Raw genomic sequence first — 21,322 nt, 5'->3', positions numbered from 1 at the left:
TACGATGGCGGAACGTCCTGTCTTGTAGTATGATTTTTAAAATACAAAACTGGGTTAATGCAGCAACTATATTACAAAATTCTTTTTAGCTTTTTTTACATAATACACAGCTACGATTTTCATTTTGTTTTCGTTCCAAAATTTATTCTTTCGTAATATCGATTTCTATTAGTTTTTAATTTTCTGAATATCCGTGTTTAATATTTGAAGCCATGTCACCGACGGTATACAAGGGAACCGTTGTGCTCGCTCTCGCGGCACGAGGCTCCTTCAAAGTTTCGCGACACTTCGGCGACTCCTTGCCTTGTCGTTCGTATCATGACGTGCGGGGTGCTTCGATTTTCCATCGCGGCCTCGCCTGAAAACGCCGGGCATTACGAGAGCCATCTGGCCGTGGTGGCACTCCGCGCAAAGTATTTTCCATCGGCGTGGCGGAGTTTGGACTTTGTCGCAATGCCGTCACGGCAATTTCTCCGGGGATGGTTACTTACAGTGTTGGCTTAAACAACATACTTAACCGGGCTACTTAGTACTCACGGGGGCGCAGACGTACCCCTTGCAATAATAACATTTCGCCCCCTTTAATCCGCGGCCTGCTGTTAGTCCTTGGCTAAGTATCTGTCCTTCTCGTTCCCGGCGTTCCCGTTCCGTCGGGTGTAAACCCCTCTTTCCTCATCCCTTTCCCCCCCTGCGGCCCCCGGGCGAAATCAAAACACGGAAAAGCCGATACAGTTTTGCGTAATACCCTCGTCAGGAAGTTCCTCGCGGTGTTTTCTATCCGCGTCGTTAAGAGCGGTCTTCTAGATGGGGAGCGGCGCGAGAGAGGAGCTGTTTTGTGTACAAATTGCACTAACAATGACGATAAGCTTAAACGTTTTTTTATTCATTTACATTTGCATTGGCGACAGCCTGCTTAAGAAACACAAGTGGTATCACGTTGGCATTGGTAAACTAGAAACACTGATACATCTCGCGATGACGAAATAATCCTTTAAGATTTTGGTTACCTTCATTTTATAAAATTATATTAATTAACGTTATAATTTATATATTATAGATTAGTAAATTAAATAATGACATTCTGCATTAATGAAAGAAAAAGATAAAATCGAAAAATTTAGAAAAACTGTGAAATTATAATTCACTAACATATATCTGTAAAAACTTTAAGCAAAATTCAACGTTACACATTTTTACGCTAAAATCTATAATTTCAAACGATTCGGTTTGCATTTTCGTATATTTCTCTCTCCTTCTGGCACATTTTATGACAATTATATAATTTATTTCGCGAATAATTGACCGTTGTCCCCTATTTTGATCGTTGACCAAATCGCAGGACGATTAACTAAATTGTAGCGCGAAATGCAATTTCGTCGCAGCCCGTGGGTGTCAGGATCGCAGCAGATTCTGACATTTCGCCGAACGTCATGATGGAAGCATGGGTATGGGGATGGGGGGGATAAGATAATGCACGGTAAGCGAGGTGTGGGTCCCTATATAAGTTCTATGGAGTTGGTAGATACCCCGCCGGGCACAACCTAAACCCTATAGTGCTAAGCGGCTTAGTACCTCGTAAGGGCACTGACGCCTGACATATCCATGTATACCCTGCCCCGAATTCTCGCGATTCAGGGAAGGCTTCCTCCGTGAAGACTTACTTTTGTGCGTCCTCGAGTCTTCGAAAACCTTCGCAAATCCCAAATCTAGAACGTTTTGCAATGATATAAAATCTAGAACAATTGTTCTAATTCCGAAATATTTTTATCTATCTTTCTATATTCTTTATAGAATTTTAATAATTTAATATTTGTCTTAAAATTTATTTATCTGAAAGTAATCGTAAAATGTTAAGAGAAAAAGTTGGACTTTAAACGCATTTTTTACTTACCATACTTATCGATATATATTTAATTAAGTTCGATTACGAGGTCCTTGACATTATTGTTATTAAATCCGTACGTAGATATTGCATTGCTTTACAAGCAAAAACTGCTACGACTCTCCAGCTTTTCTAATATTTTGTTTTTCCCATGAAGTTACTGCTGCCCCCTGTTATGGAGGGAGCAAGGGTGGCGCGTGACACACCCCCATTGAAGTCCCATGCACGGGATATACTTAAATTAAACAGACGCCGGTGTCGCATTATAGCAGAGAATAGCAACTTATATCTAACCTCTCATTAACCCCCGTGTGAACCTGGATCGGAACCCCGCGTGAAAACCGAGACGTCGATTTTCAAACTGAAAATCTGTAGAGGGGTGTTTCATTACGGGTTACGGCGGGACGCGAATGACATTTTAAACGGACTCGTATGCGCGAACGTTGGGAACACTCGCATTTTTCATCAGTGACATTTCGAATTTATGTTCTCAATAACAATTAATCAAATTTATGTAGAGTACTTTATAATCATCGTACAATATTTTAACGGCGTATCTGAAAATTAATTAAGATTGAAAATTCTAATATAAAAATATTGAGATTGCAACAATTTTCAAGTTAAGAATAATTAAATTTTAATTTGCCATTTGTCCTAGTTTTAATAAATTATATAATCGTTACTATTTAATTTGTTTTTGATATTTTATATGAAAAAAAAAATATATATATATAATCAGCTGATATTTGTAAGTAAATTATAACGAATTTTAATTATTACATGCAAATTATTTAAGTCTTTTAATGGAAATTATTTGATTAATTATTCTACTTAAAAAGTATTGCGATTTGACATGTTTATATTATTTTATTCGATTTTGATTAATTTCTCTAATAAACTACCAAAAGTATTCGATAATTGTTTTGGAACATATTTAAGCTGCAGGCGTAAGAGTTAATAAATTGTAAAAATATCCATATTGAAATTTTTTTACGAGAAGATCGATTGATTACGAAATCACACGATATCATAGATGAAAATACTAGCTTGTCACTAACTACTATTGAGCCGAACCGCTCGTAAAAATGCTGAAAACAGATCCCCTTAATCAAATAAAGCCCTTATCGGGTGACGATCGATGTTACAAATATTTGTTGATTTTTCGACACTAGTCGAGGTGAGAGTACACAAATCAGAGCGCGATTCATCGGCGCGCGAGCGCGCGCGCCATTCCGCGTCATCGTTGCGCCATTATCCCCGCGACGCGGATGATTCACACAATATGCCTACCTTTTTTTTCATACCCGTTTCACGCTTTTCCGAGTCCTTCTCTGGGCCCTTAAGCAGCTAAGAGCCCATGATCCGCGATCGCCGTGGCCGGAAGAAGAGATCGAGAACAGGGGTGCGGCGAGAGAGCCCTCCGAAAAACTTCTTTACCGCAACAATGGCGTACGCCGATTTTAAAGAGATCGAACGAAGATTTACCGTCACTTTCACACCTTCCCGCAGGTCGACCTAAGACCTATAACAAATACCTGATGGGCGTAATCTTGGTCGGGGCCCTCCCGCTACGGTAGGACCCCTGCGCCCCGGGCCCCATTATGATATCCGCGGTATTGTCGGGGTGTCGAATCTGTCTACAAATAACCACTAGAGAAATGGTTACTCAGTCGCTACTCTCTTTCGCTCCCTTTCGCCCTTCCCTCCGTTCCGCTCCCTTCGCCACAGAAGTATATCGCTGCCTCTTTCGCTCGCCCTCTCGCTCGCTCGGCTGTCCGTTCTCCGTTCGTCGCCCTCCTTCCCCCTCGTCCCACCGTTCTCATTCCGCGTCTCTACCATTCAGAGTGGACTACATTATTTCGTTGTAAGGCCTCGACCACGCCGCATTATCCTAAACATCTAAATCCGGACAGCTGGAGCCCATTCAGCGACTCTCAACTTAACCTTCGAGAGACATCACATATTAATATTTCTAAATTTTTATATATTAGATCACAATTCGTTTTCGCAAGCCTAACGTTTGTCTCTGTAATTTAACGATTTCAATAATAGATGTGCTAGTATTTAATAAATGTTACTATACGTAGCTTTAACCGCATTTTTCTGCAAATCCGTGACGAGTTGATTAAAATTTCATTTTATTTCTCCAAAAGTTCGACATATATCGTGTTATTATTATAAAGCATTTACGTTAAATAGAAAGCAGCTAAATATAATATATATTTCGTGATTGATCAAACCATACTTATCTTCATGCTATCTTAACGTTGATCATGAGAACCACTTCCTAATGAATGCGCCAGAGGTGTCAGAGCAGCAACTGTCAAAACACGACCGGCAAGACGGCGACCGTGCCATCGAGTGCACGACGGAGATAAACGATAGCAGGGCGAGGGTAGAGGGAGACAGAGCGGACCTTTTCACGCCATATTGGATATACCTTCAAAACAGTGCATGCCACCGAAGCCTATCGATAATCGCGACACCCATCCCTTTATTCCGTTACACGAAATTCCCGCAGGCGCGTGTGCGTTGCGAACAAAACGGACAGTTGTTCCGGGATGGTTTTTCAGTTTTCCCTCCCCCCTCGCGCACTCTCTTGTTGCGTTATTGTCGGCGTGATCCTCTGGTCAAGTAAACCAACGTTTTCTTTTTTTTTTTTTGTAAATAGGCCAAAATCTCAAAACTCTATTCAATGTCTTTTCTATTCTTCCTCCTCCTTCGGAGACACAAATAGTAAGTTCGATCGCTGATTAACGTTTTCTGCTCGTATGGATTTTTTTAATTAATATGAAACTTGATCTTTTTCCAATGTCAACCTTTCGTTATCTATGCACTCTAGCAAAAAGGTGAATTTTATTAGTTACTCGGTATTTTTCGCACAAAAAGTTTTGCTGGCGTAAATCTATATCTTAAAAAATTGATTCTTTCAAATCTCACACAAGTGATTTATATATGAATTTATAAAATCCCGACTGTTGCGCGGCACAAAATCTTTTCGTGCAATTTTTGCGAGAAGTGAGAAAGGATTTAACATATCATAGGAACAACACGTTGCCACAACAAACATGGGTTTCCATGATTTCCCTTAAAAGTCCCCGGCTGAAAGCCGTCCGCGACGAGACCGGAGAGCGCCACGTAAAAGTCTCGCGTATCTGCTCCATTCCCCGCATCCCGACGACTCCATCTTCGTGTCGTGGAAATCTACCCAGCTGCCGAGCACCGACGCAGGGGAGAGACGGTCGCGGACGTGCGACAGAGGAGGAAGGAGATACGAGAGACGGGGAGAGGGGGGGGGGGGAGGGGGGAGAAAGAGAGAGTGAGAGAGGATGTGGTCGCATGTGGAGGCATCAGGCAGGGTGGAGTCGACGTTGAGAGAGAACTTAGGCGTGCGCCCTGGGCATATCGGCTTTTCGGGAGAGTCTTGGTCGATGTTCCCTGGTTCCTGGTTAACCCGCGGGATCGGTTACAAGGCGACCCAGCCAGCCGATTGGTTCATTTTGTCAGCGACACCCGCCCACGCCGCGTTATCGCGCAACTACTCTGTCTGTCTGCCTCTCCCTCCTGTGCTTTCCCTCGTCTCTCCGTTCTATCCGCGTCTCTCCTCTGCTTCTCCCGTCTCTCGTTTCTACCCGTCCCTGCTGCCCTTATCTGCTCGTTCGTCTCTCTGTCTCACATCGTCGATAATCCGTTTCTTCTTTCATCGCGCTCTAACGCGCATTTCGTGCCCGGCTCGCTTTTTGACCTTCGGCGAAAAAGAAGGAAAGGAAAACAAAAGAAAGAAATAAAAGATCGTCTGGACACGATTCTAAGATTGTTAACGGCCGATGACTCCGCAATTTTTCGATGGCCTGGCGTGGAAGCCGTGTGCGACGTGCGAACCTGTGGGAAGGACGGAGCGATTTCAGCAACGCGACCGTGCTCCTTCTCGCGCGGTATCGTTTTAATCGTGGAGCGACACGCGAGCGTAATGAGGAATTGCTAATGAGAGATTTTATAAGTAAAAGTAATAATTACCATTTCGGGGGGGGGGGGGGGGGCGCACGCATTTTTCAATGTGCGAGAGGAACGCGCGGATTTCACTTACGATGGCGATGCCGTTATCGCGGGGATCGTGTGTCCGACGTTGTCGAATCGCGCGGCATAAATGTTAAGCCATTTTAATGCATCGATGCGTTTAACACGTTCCGTGGATTATGCACAAAATTTGCCACTCCGTTTAACAGTCAGGACCGGATAGGATGTATAATGGATGCGAGGATGCGGACAAAATACTCATGATGGTCCGTTGTAATGTCATAATAATCTGTTAATATATTTTCGCGCGAACGTATGTACAGGCGCAAATAATAATAATAATAATATTAATAATATTAATAATAATAATAATGCTTCATTTCTTCTTCATATATTTATATATGTATAATTCCGTATCGATAGTCTTTAGGTAAATTACGTAAATCTTTACCTATAATATATGTATATATATATAATATATATATACTATATATATATGTATATTGTATGTATAGTGTACGCGTACTGTTGTAATATGTTCATATTTATAAGACGGATCATACAAGAATTTCGCTAATCGAGTCTATCTACAAAGAGGAGGACGAAAGCGTGAGGTTTTTCTATCATCTCGCGCTTAATAGGATCGATTGGCCATACCCGGCCTCGAAATTCTCTTCTACATTTCTTTTTATTCCCAGAGTGACGCAGGCCTTCCCCAAAGAGCCGAGCGAATTAATGAAATGTACAATGTCGATAGTTTCTACTTAACCTAACGGGGGAGGGAATTGGCAGGGGAAGAATGTAAATTGGCTCGTTTGGATATCGCACTTTCTTATATAGAACAAGTCGTACTTCTCTCTCGTTCGGACCCAAGCTGTTCTTGTAATTTTATCTAGAGTATGAATCTTTCTTACTCTTCGAGTATGAGGGACTAATACTGGTGTACAATACAATAGAACAAACATACAATCATATTAATAACTGATACAGAAACAATTGCGTTACGAATGTAACTGAGGTCTCAAAATAGTGTTACAAATTCACAAAAAAATAAAATCACGAAACTAAAAGTTATGAGGAAGAGACTTGCAAATATATATTTTGATCTCCTCTTATGTCAAATAAATAAAAGAGATGAACTAGAAGAACTTAGGATTTATGCGTAGAATAATTTTAAAATGCAATGCAACAAAGGGGCGGTGATATGATGTATTGCTTTCATAAACAAAATTCACAAATTGAAAATTATAGCAAAGAAAAGGAGCACATGTAATGAAATTTACATTGAAAAAATTTGGAATTTACTGGTAATATAGGTTTATTATTATGGGAAAAGAGAGCTATTAAGGAAAAAGTATATAACTAGATGACACATTGAAATAAATTTTATTGATGACCTCAGTAATAGTTAGCACAATTGTGTTATGCGTACACTAAGAAAAAAAAAAAGATTTTACAAAATTTTTCAACTAAATTAAAATTTTGTCAATTCAAGTATTTATATAGTTAATTGAAATATATAAATACTTCAATAAACAAAATTTAATTCATTTGGAAAATTTAGTTAAATTAACAACATTTTTTTCTCAGTGTATTCGTTTACTTTAAGCAAAAAATAGAAATACAAAATGAAAAAAAAGGACTGCTCTTGGGTGTTAGAGAATTATTTCGTTGCAGCTACATTTTCTGATTTCTCAAATATCAGTATTAATTGTAACGCAATGATCTGCGTCTGTGGCTATTGGGGATTTGTATTTTTTACGCGTCGGCCATCAGTCTAAGGATGAAATCACTGCCATTGCGAGTCCAACTTTGACTTTTCTCGCGTTTTTATTTTAACGCTTTGCTGATTTGCTACGTCGACGTCCGACGAAAATGCAAGATTTTCACACAAAAAGTTAATATTTTTACTCTAACGAAATCAATCCGTACAAAAAAAAAGAAGTCATAGTTTCTTACAAAGAATTTTTTAATTATTTCAAAACTTCGAAAATAAGACATTGAACATAAGTTTTTGTTCATATAATCGAAATTAACTGAAATATTTAGTATGACTGCAGTAATATAACATATTAGTGTGCGTGTAATATTATACACGTAAAAATAAAACGTACTTTGGAAAACTTCTTTCGTGAAAATCTTGTACACTTCGCTGCTTGCATCTCGGTGACTATTCATGATTCAGAGAGTATCAACAAAAAAAGCGACACTATTTACAAACTATAAGACTCACTGCATCTGGTTCTTGGATTTCGTTGAACGGACGAGTCGGGAACGTCCAACGGAAGCTATGTACACGCCCTGACCGTTCGTTTTTTTCTTTTTTTTTTTTTTTAAATCCGGAAGATTGCACTTATTTAGCGGATTTACACTCACTTCCCGAAGCGTCTCTTTCCGCGTTTTATAAGAGCGTCCTATCACACATCGCGAAACGAATTCTTTCTAAAATTCATAGCGCAGTATAATTTCTGATATCTCCGAGCGAAATTTCGACAGCGTATGTTCTACACATACTGGTATCGTTGATTCATTTTTCATGTACAAGCGCTTTAGATCTGTTTTGGGCGATGTTAACTGCAGTTGTGAAAGAAGCCGTCTTACTGGTTCACATCTTGTATCCTTGAATAATTTCACAGCTTCATCGATCCTAGTCCGTTGCGTTACTGGTTCTCACTGAAAACTTTTCTCAGAACGTCGTATCGGATTTGCGCTACTACGCACACTCGTAATTTTCTAGACACAACCGACTGCTTCTTCCCCGTATCCCGCGGGTATCTGCTGAGCCATGAAGATCAGACCATCGTTGTCCACTTCATCAGATCTCTTCCCCCGCTTTCACAACACCTCGAAGCGCTCGCTCGCGACATCACCGCATCCATAGCTCTTTTTCGACATGAGATGGTCATCTGTGACGACGACGTCTTGCGATTCGTCGTCCTTATCGTATCACGCGGGCGAGAAGGGCCTGTGGATCTGCGGTCTCGGATTCGCCGGCGGTGGCGTCGCGACCCTTATCAACCCTTGACCTTGGGACTGACTCTGAGGTGTCGGTTGACGAGGTGGTGGACTGCCTCGGGACGAGGGTGTGTGCGGGCTAGGTACTGCCACCCTCAGCGGACCGGTGACCGACAGGTTTGCCGCCATCAATGGCGGACTGTGGGCCTCCGATAAGCTGTCCGAGAGACGGGATAGCCCGCCGTCGGATAATCGCGACGTTTCGGATATCCTTGATATTCCCTCGGACATCTGGTGCTGGGGGTGCGGGTGGTGTAGTAGGCCTTCGTGCGGATGGAGTCTCGGCGGTGGCAGACCCAGCGAGTCCGGTAGTCTGTAACAGAGTAAAGAGAGAACTGCATTTTCTCTGGAGAAAATACAGTTTAGCGGAATCGCGGTCTATTATGCGACATCTTTTTATTGCAATAATATATAATATAATATCAATTCCCAATGTAGGTTTCATGAATAGTTTTACAAATTCTTGAAATAGATTGATAGAAATCGAGGAGAATAAACAACGGATTATTTCGAAAGGAAGCTCGTGAAAGAAATCCGCTGGGCAGAAAGCTGCTAAAACTTACCTCGTCGCCGGATCAGCCCTGGATCCTACCGCCTGGAAGGGACTCGACTCCGCGAACCTGAAAATCCCGCCACCCGGCATATTCGGATGGTTAGATTGCGGACTATGCGGTCCGAATCGGAAGCTCGTCGGTGGAAACTTGAAAGCCGTCGTATGACCGAATCGAAAGTGCGTCTGCGTAGGATCGAAACGGAAATTCAAAGAGGGTGGTGGCAAAGGTCCGAGAGATCCGAGGGGTACCGGGGACGGTTGGTGGTTCGGTGGCGGCGAGGAACTTGGCGATGGCGGTGATGTTCCTCCGAGGGAAATGTCGGACTCCTCGCTGCTGCTGCCGCCGGGCCCCGGGCTCAGAGTGCGCCGCGCGTTTCCGTTTCCTTGACCCGACTGTTGCTGCATTCTGCTGCAAATAACGCATAATTCGCGGTTATCAACCGATATTGTCCGTTGTATCGAAGCAAGTTTTAGGGACTGTGAGACGGTTGCCGGTCAATAATGTTATCTTAGTAAACGAGAAAAAAAATGAATATTTTAGTAGGTAAATAGCAGAATATATATATTATTTAAACGAAATACTAGAGGAAAGGATAAAAAGAAAGAATAAACGTAGTGAGATATTACAATAGATACTGTCAAAAAACTTCAAAAAATCGCGATATATTACTCGAGCTACAACTGCCGCATATAATTTCCGCAACTCCATCGTCTGGTTTTCGCGGTTGGACAATAAAGAAGGTACATTGAGAAAACAATGTCGAAATATTGAGAACAAAATATTTCTTGTGACGTTTATTTGTTATATGCATTTCGGTGAAATATACTTCTGAAATATATTTCTGTAAAATATATCTTATTTAAGTAGATAACATGCAATGTGCGTAAAAATAAATAATTTATTTGCTAGAAATAAAACATTTAATTCGCCCTAAATAAACGATTTATTAGAGAAAAATAATTAAAATTTTTTTAATGAGGAATAGTGTATATTTTACTCCAAAAATGTTATTCCTATAGAAATAAACCAATTAATAAGAAAAATGAGATGCATTTCCTAGAAATATATATTTCGTTTTCACAAATAATTGTTTTTATAACAAATAAGTATAGAAGAAAAAGTTATAAGAAATGTTTGGTTCTCAATACTTTTACTTTTTTCTCTCAGTGTAATTAGATCCTTTTTTAAATGGACAGAAAAAGAAAGAATCGTCGGCTGCATAAAGTCTAGATCGGTTAGCTTTCCGGGATGCGAGGGGTAGAAGGCGCGTGTGGTCGCGATGGGAATTTTAATTCGTTCCCCGCTTTAGGTGGCACGTATGCAGGTTGCGGACGTGGTAGATATGCGCGGTACTGAAAACACTTTGTTTCCAGTCATCGCCGCGCGGAGAGCGCGGCCGTAATTAATGAGCGCGCTCATCCTTCCCAGGTGGAGGCGGCCGAGGATTCACGGGAGAGTAACGACGATCTCCCGACGACGGGCTCTCGCATAAAGGGGATCCACCTCATTACTCGGCAGATCACGTATAGATACGGGAAAAACACGGTAAAACTTCACACGCGCGCGAAATGACGAATGACCGTGTGTGTTGGGGTAGCCGAGGTGTATCCTCGGGACAGAAAAGGTATTAAGCCGATCTTACGCCACCGGCTCTGAAAGGGAAAAAAGAAACATGGCCGCGCCTTCGAGCGGCAATTAGAGATTGTCCCGATATATCTCCGGATCGGATTGGAATTAAGTCGTTGCGAACCTCTCACGAGATCGCGCGCGATCGCAATCTTGGGAATCGATCTTATCGAAAATCGCAGATCGCCCGAATCGATCGTGGATTTTCTGCGAATGGAACTCGAACCTCGAGGTCGAGGGGGGGGGGGGGCTGGAAGTAGCGGGAAACGAAATCGACTCGATAAACGTCGTCGAGAAAGCCCGTTGTTTCGGAAGCGGACGATCGTGTTTATCGCCTATTGACTCGCGATTGCGAGGCGTTCGGATGAGGGGGGGAGGGGAAAGGAGAAAGGAAACCATCCCTGCTTGGAAATACAAGGATGAAGAGCGCGCGCGAGAGTCGTTCGCTATTCTGCTAAAGACAATGAGGCGTCGCGGTCGTCTTAAAAGCCTCTCGGCCGCAGATCGATCCTGTAGCGGGGCTTCCGAGATCCTCTCGTATTTTCTTTGCTAATCGAGTCTCGAGTCGGACCCGTACTGTTACCACGGTAACGCCTCCTCGAGAGGCGGAAACGTCGGATTGTTCGCCCTCTCTCTCTCTCTCCCTCTTTCTCCCTCTCTCTCTCTCTCTCGCGCGCGTGATCGGGGAAAAAACCCGATTGCGACGAACGGTAACCTCGAGACGAATCACTCGTCTCCGAGAAAACACGTTCGCGATGCAGATCGATCTTATTCGCAATATCTACAATTTTTAATTCCGCCGGGAGAGATAATAAGATTATCGCGGTGTTATTGCATGAAGTTAAGTGTTTTAGTATAATATTTTGATTAAAACTGCTGCTTGTATGTTCTTTAAAATAAATTCTGCAACTACCCTTCTTGTGCCGAGAAGAGATCTACGCGGCGGTAAAAAAAAGATGAGGGGAGGGGGGAAATTAATGACGTTTTTTACGAGCCTTATCACGCTCGAAATACGCTTTCGCTTAAAGGTTATTTAATTAACACCACGAAAATACGTCTTGCGTTTTACGTGAATATTCATGCAAGCTCCCTTTTCATCGCGCCTAATGGCGTACTCAGATAGATTAATATGACACGTCGGCGCAGAGGCGAATCCTTCCGACGGTGGTGTTGAAATAATCTCTGATCGTACGTAGCCGGGTTACCGCGGCTGAAGAGCTAAAAAGTACGCGATGTGTTAATCAGATGAAATAGCGTCATGTTCTTGCCAACGCAATCGGGACTTGATCGTGGCTTGAATTATACTCGTGAATAATGAAATAACCGACCATGAATACGCGCGCCGTTCGATTTTGATTTTGCGCGAGCACGGTCATGGTACAAAAGACAAGTGCGGCTATTAACACGTGATTCAAGATCCGCTATCACGGGCGGGAATCGAGTTCCGTTTTATTACGTGTGCTTTCAATTCTCCGTTTCACTTATCTCTCGTTTGTTATCTGATATATCTGTTCTGCGATCGTATACATATATATATATATATTTTACATATGCACTTGCACCCTTCCTGATTTTTCGCGAGCCTGCAACTTTTAGAGCGCGCGAACGGTCTATTTTTTTTTTCCAAACACTTGAATTTCACTCGCTCATTTGCCGCTTCGTTAACGCGACTGCAATTTTTACACTTTTGTAAGTTTCGCTTTTTTCTCTCTCTCTCTCATCCTTCCTTCTTTCACCCACGCCATCGCCTTTCTCCTCGTCGCTCGCCTCTATACGCGAGACATCCGACGCGTTTTAATTATGCTCCTGAACCGCTGGCCTTTATCTTCGCTCTTTCACGAGATACCCGCACGAGGCGGCACTTATTATGTGCCCAGGGGCCTTCCGTCCCGTCCCACACGATATTCCACGGCGATCGTCTCCATTGAGATCGTCTTAATGTCGTGGCATTAAAGCGCGGGGATTCGGGTGTCAATTTTTTCGGCGCGCATAAAAGAGGCATTAAAGCCTCCGCGGTTTAAATTTCGTTGTACCGTGCAGCGTCGCGTTTCGTATTAATTTTAATAGATGACAAATCGAATGGTTTCGATATCTGTCTGCCGACAACAACATTACCCTCGTCAAAAACGTGACTTCTTTGCTCCAATTATATCTTATATCAAATTGAAATAATCAGTAGATTCAAACACTTTTTAGCCAAGTAATAGATATGATATCTGAGCTACAAAGAGAAAAAACTGGTGAATTAAAATACTGAAATATCAAATAGCCTTGGGATATTAAATGCATGGAAGGACGATGATACCCGTGCAGATGATAAATTCGATATATTTTTCTATTATAACTCGGAATACCATCTTTGACATTTAGCTGGTATTTGATTCTCACTCTTCAATTATAATAGTTGAAGCGATTAAATATTGTATTCAATCGTCGCTTAATCCGATCATCCGTGTGCCTTTAATCCATTAAATCAGCATGCTCGTAATTCTTGTTCCGCAGAGCTATTACTTATGAATTTACACATCTTCGTAATATCTTTTAAATATTTCTATCAACGCTAATAAGGGATTAAGCGCGGATCCATCGGGGAGCCAGTTGTAGAATAATTTACGATCGAATTATGCCAGTCCGCCTCTCTTCTCGGCGACGAACATTAAATTTTCCGCCCATCGATGCTCGGAAAAAGATTAATGAAGCGCGCATCATTATAATTACCATCCCGACAGTAAATAGACTTTTTGCACATTGTCTTAGCGTTGATAATCTCGTTTATGAAACGATGCAAAAATTAAGACAGTTCTAATATTAGACGAGAATAACGAACAAAATGTCTCCTTACTCGGATAGAAGTAAAGCTAAAAGCAGATGATATTTCATATATGTATTTTCTCTTATAATATTTCTCCTCTCAAATTTTTGCTTAAACACTTATTCGTGTAAAAGAGAAGATTCGCGCGGCGTGAACCTGCCTCGCCTCCCCGCGCTCGTTCTCCTTCCGCGTGCACTAAAAACTCGTATGCACGATTTCGTATGCACTTCGTTATGCATTTACGCGCGTTGCTCGTGCGCGCCGGTGCGAGCGCGCGCGCGCGCGCGCGGATTCGCGTGGCGAATCGCACAGCGCCGAAAGAGCCGCGCGATGGCAAAGGCCAACAGGTGACGTTGTACTTTCGGCGCGAGACGCGGCGGTGATTAAAAAAGAAATTCATCAGCGTGCCGGGGGAAAGTATCAGGTGCAGCGGCGACGGACGGGAGGGGAGGGGGGAGGGGGAGAACGACGGTGCACCGCCGCCGTTAAAGTATTTATGCCGCATGACGAGTCACTTTTGGAATCCCGCCGTATATTATAAAGTATTATGCACGGGGACGATGACCAGGGCTCAAACCGTGACGGAAGCTACTGTAATTACGCGCAAGATGGTCGTGCGTAGCCGGCCGTTGGGTAGCCTCCATTGATCCCCGATCGAGAAACACGCGGTGAAAGGTGCGCGGCTTTTGTCCCGGGTCCCGGGGAGACAAGTGTCCGGCTTTATTCGAATTATTCGGAATTACGCTGAGAAATTGCCCGTCGCGCTGTCGCCGTGGATTTCTTGTTTCAATCGTCTCGCGCGCGCAACATAAACGCGCAAATTCAACTCCGCCAGCCTCGCTCGCTGAATGTTTTTAGAGGATTGAGAATTGCCACGCAAAATGGTACTTATAACTCGTTCTTCGTGAATATAACCAATGTAAACATATACTATGTATTTAATAATTAATCACACCTACCGTATCTACGTCAATTATTGAACCTCTGAAGTGGTTTCGTGACATAATAGAAAAGCTGTGGCGGGAATATTATAATTAGCTGAACCGGCTGGCTACGGGCGTGTATTATATTCGTCTTGCTCGACTTTTTGAGTTGAAATCGCGACGTCGTCGAATAAATCAACTCAATCCTTCGCGAACGAGTTTCTACAGTGTCGTTTCGCTCTCTCTCCCTCCTCCCTCTCTCCTTTTTTTATGAAACATAAAAAGAATGATCGATTTCATTCCGATATCGCGAGCGGATCTGTCTTGAGAGTTGCGCGAGGCTGACGAGGGATATCATTTTAACAGAATCTACCCCGGTGTCAGGGGACACCGTGGATTTTGGTGCGTGGTACGAGGCCACCTCTCTCCCCGCTATTTCCCCCCTCCTCCCCCTCCTCCCGTTCGGACCCTTCATTCGGACCAACCCCGTGCCGATGCTAAATACCCGGTGCGTACAATGGAGTACATATCGTTCGAGAATCTGAGCCATGCGAAGCGTCTTCTACAAAAGGTAACTGGATACCGGTACGAGGAAGAGACGGCATGTGAACAGAGACCCCGCGATTTTAAGGGAGGTTACTGCATATACCCCCTCCCAACCCCCCCCCCCCCGTGTCGCTCTTTCTCTCTCTCTCTCTTTCTCATTCGCTATGCCTGCGCTTTCCCGCTCCCTCCGTCCTCCCCGCATCACAATTTCACCCTCGTTTCTCAACTTGTTTTTTTCGACGCTAGCTCATTTTTAATAGCCGCTAATAGAGACGTTAAAACGATACGGGCCCTCTTGCTCGACTCGGAACCCGATGCTCAATTCTTTTCTCGCTATCGCAAGCCCTCTCGCTCTCGCTCTTGCTCCCCTCGCTTATATGTCTCTGGAGAAAAGTGCAATGCGTTCTGGCGCGTTCCATTTAGAATCGTAAAGCGAGTAAACAGCGTAAGTGAAGATAGGGTGGTAAAGGAAAATTTTGATTAACAAATTTTATGTTTGAGAAAATCATATAAATTAGTGTTCGGCTAAATGATACTATGATTGAGATAAAATAATTGACTCGCGCAGATAAAATTGCGCAGGGTGACTTGAAATAATTCCTTCTCATTTATCCCTTCTCTTGCATTTCTAAAGAGGATAATTGCGTTGCGTGAAAATGATGCCGAAAGAATTTTTGAAAGAAATTTGTTATGCCTTCTCGTAAATCGCGCATAATAAGACTAATTGCCAGGGACCTCATTTTGCACTATGGTAACAAACACGAAATGTTATTATCGCCGTTCTCAACGAAGGTCGGCATAAAGGCGGCGGGCGCATTCGTGCGTTTGCAACTCTATCTGGGGCCTCTCTCACCTCACGGAGGTTACATTAGGCGGATAACATACTCGAGACAAAGGAAGAGGGCCCGCTCGCGCATTACGCCGGAGACGTTCGAGTGGCAGCGCGATGAGCGAGGCGGCATTACGGACAGGTAGCCCATGATTTGCAACATTTTTATCCGGGCCAACATCGGGAGTCGTCTCACCGCCGCAAGCAACATGGCGACCGGGGGCATGGAAGAGGAAGAGGAGGATGCATTTGCGGTTTGCATTTTCTAGCCCGGTTCCCGGGTTGACAGGCCGGATCCTTTCTGTCCTTCTGTGTCGCCCTGCCTGTGTCTCGGGAACTCTTAGAGACCGGGCAAATGTTTGCCCGCGAACAAAGAGTATCCACTGACGTGGCGACCTCACTTGTTCCGCCGTCGCCCAGCCAGCCCCCGGGTATACGGGGGCCACGGTATATATTTGTGAAGATTTTTAAGTGCGCAATGCACCGACCGAAAACCGATACCCGCGCGCCGTGCCTCCTCTCGTGTCCCCATCGCGATCGAATGGACGTCGCGCGTTCCCTTCTCCGGCGAATTTCTCGTTTTGCTCGGGATGGGAAACCGCGCGGATGGGAAACTACGTTTTACGACCACACGTCTTCTGGAAAACGAGAGCCCAGTCAAAATTAGCTTTGTTTGTCGCTCGATCATTAAGATATGGCATGATTTTTTTTTTGCGATCGCGCTGCTTGTACGTAATCACAAAGCGCACGTATCCGTGCAGCATTTGCATTCGAAATTATATATCCCGTTGCCCTGACGTTACCTTGACTCACTTGCATTGTGCTTAATTATCTGGCGTAAGTCAGGTAATATGAATATAATTTACGATACGCTATCATTTGATGTATAATTAATTATCGCAACGTAATTATCGGTCATGACTTACGTCATTAATTTGTACATATATTAAATTGAATATCATTCAATTACAGCGTTTATGTCCATTTGCGTGTGCATGATGATGATAGCACGATAATTATCACATTAATTTTATAGTTAACCATTTGTCTAGCAGTTATTGATTAGATTTTCTCAGGGAGTCTCAGCATGAGCATTTGAGATTTCATTAAAAGGTATGAATTTAAAAAAAATGATGAAAGTTCGTGAATCGATTGTCATAAAGATACAAATGTAGATTTCGAAATGCGAGGAGCTTTAGTAAGGTACGGTTTGAATTTCGATGTGACATAGGGTATTACGGTTGTATCGATTTTTAAATTCACCATTATACGAAGCCTCGGGATGGTAGCCGTGTCGCATTAGCGGAATAGACATCGCCCCGTCTTTTTTCCACTCGAGGAACGCGCTCGTTGACTAGAGAGACGACGACAAACATTTTCCTACGGGAGCGTAGACATGTCGAGTGTTTGCCCAAGCATTCGTACGAGGTACCCGGTTCCCTGGGTATTCTCCGTGGGAAAAATCTCCGAAAATTAAATCCTCACCCGGGTATTCACCATGAGGACTGTGCACTAATCTCGTTGTCTCAGTCGGGCATGTATACGAGTGCACATATCCATTTTTGACAGTCGACAGAAAGACATCAGTCCCGGTCCTTTCGAGAAAAATTATCTTTACGGCAGATTATCCCCACCCCCCTCGCGGTTGTAAGATAGACGGGAGGAAAACTTGGAGACGTGTTTCACCTCGAACATCCTGTTCGGACGATGGTAAATCGAGTTAATGATTCGTAAGTATCTGATCGATCTACCTAGAGCGCTTTTAAGACTGCGAGGGCATGTTTTGTAGACTTTATACCGATTGCGGATCTTGTTTTTGTCCGCTTCTGTGAATCTTACATAATGCGGCGATGCATCGAGCGGTTTATTTTCTCAAGTATTTCACAGTTGATTAAAGAAAACATAGACGATGGCATTTAACGGAGCATCGTGCAAAAAGGAACAGAAGACATTAACAGAATTGTGAGATTTCTATGAGCGAGATGTTTTTTCCCGTTCGGAAGAATAATATCCCCGCTTATGGAAACGTATACGATACATCTATAGTGGTTTTGTTCGAGTTTTTCAAAGAAGGGACCTTCATAATTCAGGAATGATGCATCCTCGATGATGGCGTGAGGATTTAAAAGCACGTTTGTATCCGTATACTTTCTCGGTGTCAAGGAAGCAATGCGTCTCGCGCACGTTGTATTTCGCTCGAGTTTGCCGTTGGAATTAGAGTGCGTCGCGCGTGAATGTTCACGGGGACACGGTGTGCGGGAATTCGGCGTTTCATTTAATTTAATGACCCGCTCCGGAGGAGACGGAGGTCGGTACGTACATCAGAAATCGCTCGGTAAATAATTAATATGTAATCAGACTCCGTTTGTATGCGAGAGCGGTAGGGACACGGGAATGCCTCGTCTCATGAGGTAGGTAGCAGGGGCGCCATCGAGGCAACGCTAGAACGAAGGGTGTTTGCCGGCAAACACCGTGAAGGGCCTCTTAACGTATCCTAAACGTGTGCGTAGGGTTCTTTTTGTCAGGCGAGGTGACGCGGTAGATGGAATCAGAGAGAGAGAGAGAGAGAGAGAGAGAGAGAGAAAGATAGAAAGGGAGGGAGAGAAAGTAAGAGGAACTTACGATGTTCATCTACTTGCTTTTCACGGCAGATTGACGCGGAAATGGAAGGTTCTTGAAGAAGTGCCGGGAGAAACAATGAAGACGAATACGTTCCCCGTCTTAAAATACGTTCCCTTCGCCGTGGACTCTCATCCTTCCCTTTACCTTTAACGCGCTTCCCCGTGGGCACTTTTGAATTTATTAAACAGAGAGAATCTATCGAGTTTTACAGATATATATATATAATGCGTGACGATTTTCAACACAATCGTGCTTTCCAGAATTTATGTTCCGCAGTCGCGAAGCGGGGTTTTACACACCCCCGGGAGAATTTCGAAGAAGCCACTTTGTAGGTGGTCGTCGGCGGAACGAATTCCAACTGTTCGCGAGACTCGGGGAAACAGGACGAGATCGAAAGAGCCCGCTACACAATCGATGCCTCTCAATTATCGCATGACGAGAGGAGAGGAGAGGAACCTCAATGGCATCCGATTGAGGCACGCGCCGTCGCTTAGAGACCTCTCCCGAGGTTCGAGGGCCCTCGAATCGATTCGAGTCCCGTGGCACACTTCGGGGCAAATTAAGTTTCGCTCCTGAAATATGCCCTGTCTTTCTTCTTCGCCTTCTTCTCACCGTGGCGGTTTCTCCCTTCCGTGCTCGCCGTGCATTTCGTCTCCGTCAGCGATCTCGTTCAACGGCGGCGTTGCGAATTACCGCGAGACGTTTATTTCGTCCGGCGGAACGAAAATTCTGCGGCCAGAATGAATAGCCCGTTCTCCCGCGCGGATAAAAAGCGGATAGGAAGCCGTAGCGTAAAAAGCAGCTCGCGAGTTACCAAAGGTGGCGGATTTAGGATTGCGTTTTACGACTAGAACTAATTATTTAAAAGAAAGGAAATATATATTAGTATAATATACTTAAAGCTGCGCAAAGTAAATGAAGATTTCGCAATTCCTCTGTGGTGTTTAAAAGTATAATTGTTGATTGGTATTGTAAATCTTTCTGAACCGTAAGGAGTACAAAGTAATTCGAGAAATAACTCTGAAAGAAAGAAATATACAAATGACAGTCACTAATCGTCCTTGACAATAAAATATAAAAGATTGATGAAAAGGACTCCTCTGCAGGCGAAAAGTTGTTGGCCCAGTTAATAAACTGCACGTTACAACTCTTTCACGGGTATACGCATCATGTGTTGAACGAAAGAGAGAGAGGGAGAGAGAAAGAAAGGGAGATTATAGAGAGATACGACGGCGAAGGAGATCCGCGGGTGCAAAAAGAGGAGGCAACCTGCGGTAACCTCTCGCTTGCACCGCGCACGCTCAATTAACCATATTCAGGGAAAAAATTTGCCGTCCAAATTCTGCGCGACAGCCCGTGAAGCGCGCGGCTCGTGTTCATCGCGAGCTCTCGATCATGAGCCACGGGGGAAGGGAGAGGGGGACCCTATCGTGATCGCGAGGAAGGACGATCGAGGGGAAAGGGAAAGGGACGGAAAGCGCGGGAGGCCCTATTGGGTGTTGCCGTTGTGTATCGTTTTTCAAAGAGTTTCTACCTCCTCCTTCCCCCTTTCCCCCATCGTCCCGTTCGTTTCTCTTCTTTTCTATCCGCGCGACTTTTTCCATCTCCCTCGCCTCCCATCGTCTATCTCTTCCGCTTGCCTTTTTGTCTCCTCCGGCACGAAGAACATCGTATACGCCGCGGTCGGGGTAGTATAAGATTTCACGTGTATACGCAGGATGGATCAGATTGGCCTGGCCTTAAGCCGTCGCAAATTACCCCGTAAGCCTTTTAGTCGTCGTGTGTGTTTGGCTGGCTGCGCCCTAGACTCGCGCCCTCCTCCCTTCGCCTTTGGCCCTACATCCCCGTCCCTTCTGTTGTCCGCCCTCCCCCTCTCCCTCCCGCACACGTTATTATTTTGTTGTTCCGTAATATTCTCGAGACCCCCGTGGGGCTTGCCAAGCCACTCTAAAGGGAATCTAACCGGTGCTTGTGCCTTGGGGTACGTTGCAGAAGTGATTCTAAACGGAGAATTGTCGTGGCTCAAGTCGGGCTCTTTAAAGTTTTAATGCGCGATGTTCTTCTATTTTATCTCCGCAGACCGAAAGCGTAATTGCACACATAAAATATTGGAAACGTCAAATTTTTGCAAACAGTAGCCTGTCCGATTTGATTTTTTAAACGAATGACAAGTTGATTGAAAATCACTAGAATTCCATTATTATTAGTACGATATTGTACAATATTTTTAATTGTTAGGCGCGCTTATATTATTTGACTCAATAACACGGATTCACTACGAGAGATAGAGATTTAAAAATGTCTTTCGGCGCATCTCCTGGATACATCTTCTTTAGCGAACCGGCAAGGTTCAAAAGACCAAGATGCCAGGCCCCGGGGGCGCAGGAGTAAAAATTTAAATTTAACGCAATTCCGGGTGATTACCACGGCCCGTTCTCTGATACACCCCTTATATACCCACCCCTTGATTGGCTTACATTGTCGATGCTTAACTGT

The 21,322-nt window shown here is 43.9% G+C and overlaps 1 protein-coding gene across 4 annotated transcripts in view; it reads right to left on the bottom strand.

The window, feature by feature from the left end:
• Positions 1-4,532: 4,532 nt before the first annotated feature.
• LOC105838545 (homeobox protein SIX3) overlaps positions 4,533-21,322 on the bottom strand; it is a 51,142-nt gene continuing 34,352 nt past the window's right edge. The window contains exons 2-3 of one of the 4 annotated variants that reach the window (XM_012684185.3): positions 9,478-9,873; positions 4,533-9,260 (exon numbers count right to left, since the gene is read on the bottom strand). In XM_012684185.3, coding sequence (XP_012539639.1) covers positions 8,846-9,260; positions 9,478-9,873 — 811 coding nt within the window. In that variant the 3' untranslated portion in view covers positions 4,533-8,845. Of the gene's footprint in view, positions 9,261-9,477; positions 9,877-21,322 lie in introns of all 4 variants that reach the window. The other 3 variants (XM_012684184.3, XM_012684187.3, XM_012684186.3) reach the window with 3 other exon arrangements.

The sequence above is a fragment of the Monomorium pharaonis genome, chromosome 10, assembly GCF_013373865.1.
Source record: "Monomorium pharaonis isolate MP-MQ-018 chromosome 10, ASM1337386v2, whole genome shotgun sequence".
NCBI lineage: Eukaryota > Metazoa > Arthropoda > Insecta > Hymenoptera > Formicidae > Monomorium > Monomorium pharaonis.
Note: the sequence above shows the minus strand (reverse complement) of the source record. Positions and strands in the feature narration are given on the sequence as shown.